The 3,820-nt window shown below is 46.2% G+C and overlaps 1 protein-coding gene across 2 annotated transcripts; it reads right to left on the reverse strand.

Annotated features, from left to right (window-relative positions):
• Positions 1–711: 711 nt before the first annotated feature.
• On the reverse strand, positions 712–2,854 carry LOC109491352 (N-acetyllactosaminide beta-1,6-N-acetylglucosaminyl-transferase-like). 2 transcript variants are annotated; one of them, XM_006931463.4, is made up of 2 exons: positions 1,167–2,854; positions 712–1,004 (listed from the first exon to the last, which is right to left on the reverse strand). In XM_006931463.4, exons 1-2 carry the CDS (start codon positions 2,089–2,091, stop codon positions 934–936), a joined length of 996 nt encoding a protein of 331 aa, XP_006931525.1. In that variant the 5' UTR covers positions 2,092–2,854; the 3' UTR covers positions 712–933. The 2 variants fall into 2 exon arrangements, with proteins under 2 accessions (XP_006931525.1, XP_044913074.1); XM_045057139.1 differs by having other exon boundaries at positions 712–1,007.
• Positions 2,855–3,820: the final 966 nt, after the last annotated feature.

A 3,820-nucleotide genomic window follows, 5' to 3' on the forward strand; every position in this document is an offset into this window, starting at 1 on the left:
GCTCCCATGTTGAAAGGATGGGAATTTGCAACAGGAGCAAAAGTTTTTTGTTTTTTTGTTTTTTTTTTTTAACATTTATTTATTTTTGGGACAGAGAGAGACAGAGCATGAACGGGGAGGGGCAGAGAGAGAGGGAGACACAGAATCGGAAACAGGCTCCAGGCTCTGAGCCATCAGCTCAGAGCCTGACGCGGGGCTCGAACTCACGGACTGCAAGATCGTGACCTGGCTGAAGTCAGACGCTTAACCGACTGCGCCACCCAGGCGCCCCATATACACATATATTTTTAAACTGGTGCCAGACAAATCATTGTTTTCAATATATGTCATGGGGTAAAAACTGCGGAAAAGTATTCCCTTAATAAAGCATCCCGCAGTAGATCCTACATTTCAGAATCTCAGAGGGGCAAGATTTCCAGTTGCTTGTAAAATGTAGGGAAGAGCTGAATCCAGTAAAAGTATTATTAAAATGTCCGAGGGCGCCTGGGTGGCTCAGTTGGTTAGGCGACCGACTTCGGCTCAGGTCACGATCTCACAGTTTGTGAGTTCCAGCCCTGCGTCGGGCTCTGTGCTGACATTTCAGAGCCTGGAGCCTGCTTCGGATTCTCTATCTCTCCCTCTCTCTGTCCCCTCCCCTGCTCACACTCTGTGTCTCTCTGTCAATAATAAATACACGTTAAAAATTAAAAAAAAAAATTGTCCGAACTGCCATTCAAATTTACTTTATGAGCTTTATTCCCGATTGTAAATAACATCACCCTTAAAGGAGAATTGGGTTTGATCTTTTATAGGCACAGCCAGCTTTCCCCTCAACCCTTTGCCCTGTCTCGAGACTGCCGCACACATTTGAAGTGAGTCTACGGATCCAAAAAGGCAGTGTGGCATAGCAGCAAAATCAAGTCAGACAGTTGAGCTCTAGCTCTGCCCTGCTCATCACAATGTCTCAGTTTCCTCATCTGTGCCATGGACATGAGTCGGATCATGAGTTACATCTGGGAGCAGAACTGCTGGAAAGATTTTTTGATTAACATTTAAAACGGTAACGGTCTTCCCCATTCAACATTTTTTTTTTTTTTTTTTTTTTTACTATTTTTGAGAGCGGTTTATTCAGTACCGATCGTGCAACGTTTACTCACAAGAACAAAAGTTAAGAGACACACACGTACCTGGAATCCTATTGAGCGTCACCCAGAAATGTTCATCGGGGCTATAGGTGTCCTTGGACCAGGAAAGCAAGTCGAGTGCGTGCTGATCTTGGAGGACAAAGTTGGCGAATTCCCTCGTGAGGGCCACATAGGCAGTGCCAAAGTAAATGGTCATGTTGTGGGGAGGTGGAGGTTTTAATTTTGTCGTTTTAATCACGTAGGAGTTTTTTTGGTGTAATAGCTCTTGGTGGACGTATTTAGTCCGTCCGATAGCATGACTGGGGGGCAGCACCCCCGGGGTAATGTTTTTCCCTTTAAATCCTTTCAGATACTGAACTATCTCCTTGTTGGTTTTCAGGGGGAAATCTTGCCCACACATGTTGATGGCGTACCTCCATGGCACCTCGGAGGCCGCGAGATCTTTGATGCAGTTCAGGTCGGCCTGGAGCCTGGAAATCCCCCCATAGACCACTGGCTCCATTCTAGAAGCCAGAAAAGCATTTGGGAAGCAGTTTAGTAATTGCTTCACCGCATTTTTAAATGTGTCCGTCGCCTTTTCATCCACGTGAACACAGTAGACATTTTGGGGCATGTAAATCGCCCTAAAGAGTCTCTCAAAAGTGCCAAAGTCTTTGTGGATGGTCACTGTGTAAGCCAAAGGGAACCCCGCTTCTTCCTTAGAGAGCGTTTCTGTTATATAGTGACTTTGAGCCATGTAGTCATAGCAGGTAGATTCACGGAGGGTAGTTTTCAGGGCATTCTCTGTTGGGTAAAAAACCTTCCCCTTAAAAATCTGATGACAGACTTCTGCTAACAGCGAGGCATTGGACAGAGATGCCCTCAGAAAATGCTTATCCTCCCTTAACTCGTTCTTATAAACAAATACAAAGATCAGGGCCATGATAAGAGACACACTAAAAAGACAATGCTTCCAAGAGACCATCATTCAAAGCCAGAAAGTGAGTAAACGCCTCTTGAGATCGGATCAGAGTGTAGATATATTTAACTTACATTGCCTCCGGAATCCATAAATCATCCTCTGGGGACTCGCAATTCTGATCGACTGCTCTGGGCCCTTCCAGGCGACGGTTTTGTCCTTTTTCTTTCTTCCTTTCCGGCTCATTCGCGGCTGTGTTTCATTTCAACCTCTCTATGACACATTTCTGAAGTAGCTCCTGGGGACATCTGCTCTGCTCTCTCTCCGGTGAACCTGCCACCTGTTACCACACGAAAACCAGCCGCCTCGGGAAGATCCTGATTCTGATGTGTCCCCCCGTCCCCACATTAAAATCACCGAAGGGTGAGGTCACCATTCTGCAAGTGATCCCTCTAAGATTTCTACCGTAGCTTCTTCTCCCGGCCAAAGGTTGCCCACTATGTCAGCTCCCCAACTTCCTGTTAATCATTGCGTTCAACTGACTGACTTTGTTTGCTTAAACAGCACTGCCAAGTTAAAAGCTTCAGCTGTAAGCATGTGAACACTGCCTGGAGAGACACTCTGTCAATAAATATTTAGTGCTTAAAAATTAATTGCTTAACCCTGTCTTTTTCCACACACACACCCTCCTCCCTATATTGGCCGGCTGTGCTATTTTAGCAAGGCATATGACTGGCTGCTGAGCCAAATTCTTTCCAGGGCTTAATTTTCTCTGCGGCGAGGTGAGGTCCTTTAAAAGGTACATTAGCAAACTTACGTCACCGCCTAACTTACTACACAAAGCGACTGGGGGACTTGGTGAATAAAGGTTAATTAAAAAAAAAAAGCCACCCCCAAAAGGAACAGTTGTGGTTACCCAGAAATTGTGTAAAGGCTAAAACTGAAGTTAGTGAAATGTCAGGTTGATTTCACACCCGGCCCAAGTTGGGTACCCTTGGAGTAGACTGACCCCGAGAGGTAGGAGAGAAAGGTTGTCTCGGTCTGGAAGGTTCCAGAACTCAAGGAGAGAGGCTTTACAAACGTATGAGCGCTTCCAAAGGAGTATCCTGTGTAAAAAAATGAATTTTACCACCTTCATAGGTCAGTCATGAGATAACATACAACGAGTTCATGGCCACGCCCAGCGACACCCAGGGCTGCAGAGAGGAGAGGGAACAAAAGCCTCCTCCCCCGTCATGAGTCAAGAAAATGACACAATCATCACTTCTCCTTTGCAACCTTTTTTACACTTCCCTTATTCTTTGCTCCGTGAGACTATGCCAGTTAGATGATCTGTCAAAGACAGCATGGATCACTTTTACTTTATTTGGTAGCTTGATGCATGTGGGGGTGAGAGAGAGCGTGCCGCGCCCACTCACAGAAGTTAGCGCTGCACTCACATCTCTCTTGTCTGTTTCTGGCTCCCACCATTGTCTGCCCGGGCTAGACGATCAAATATTTATTGATCGAGAGAGCTCTAGTTTTCATTTCCCTGTTTCCTTGATCACATTAGTGTGAGATTCCAAGTATTAAGGATTTCTCATCTTTGTGTATGTACACGTGGGTACAGCCGACGTCTCTATTTTCTCAATGCATCTTCGTTATAAATACCACATAATAGGGGCGTCTGGGTGGCTCAGTCGGTTAAGCGCCCGACTTCGGCTCGGGTCACGATCGCCCGGCCGGTGGGTTCGAGCCCCGCATCGGGCTCTGTGCTGACAGCTCAGAAACTGGAGCCTGCTTCGGATTCTGTATCTCC

The sequence above is a fragment of the Felis catus genome, chromosome B2 (genome assembly GCF_018350175.1).
Source record: "Felis catus isolate Fca126 chromosome B2, F.catus_Fca126_mat1.0, whole genome shotgun sequence".
Taxonomy (NCBI): Eukaryota; Metazoa; Chordata; class Mammalia; order Carnivora; family Felidae; genus Felis; species Felis catus.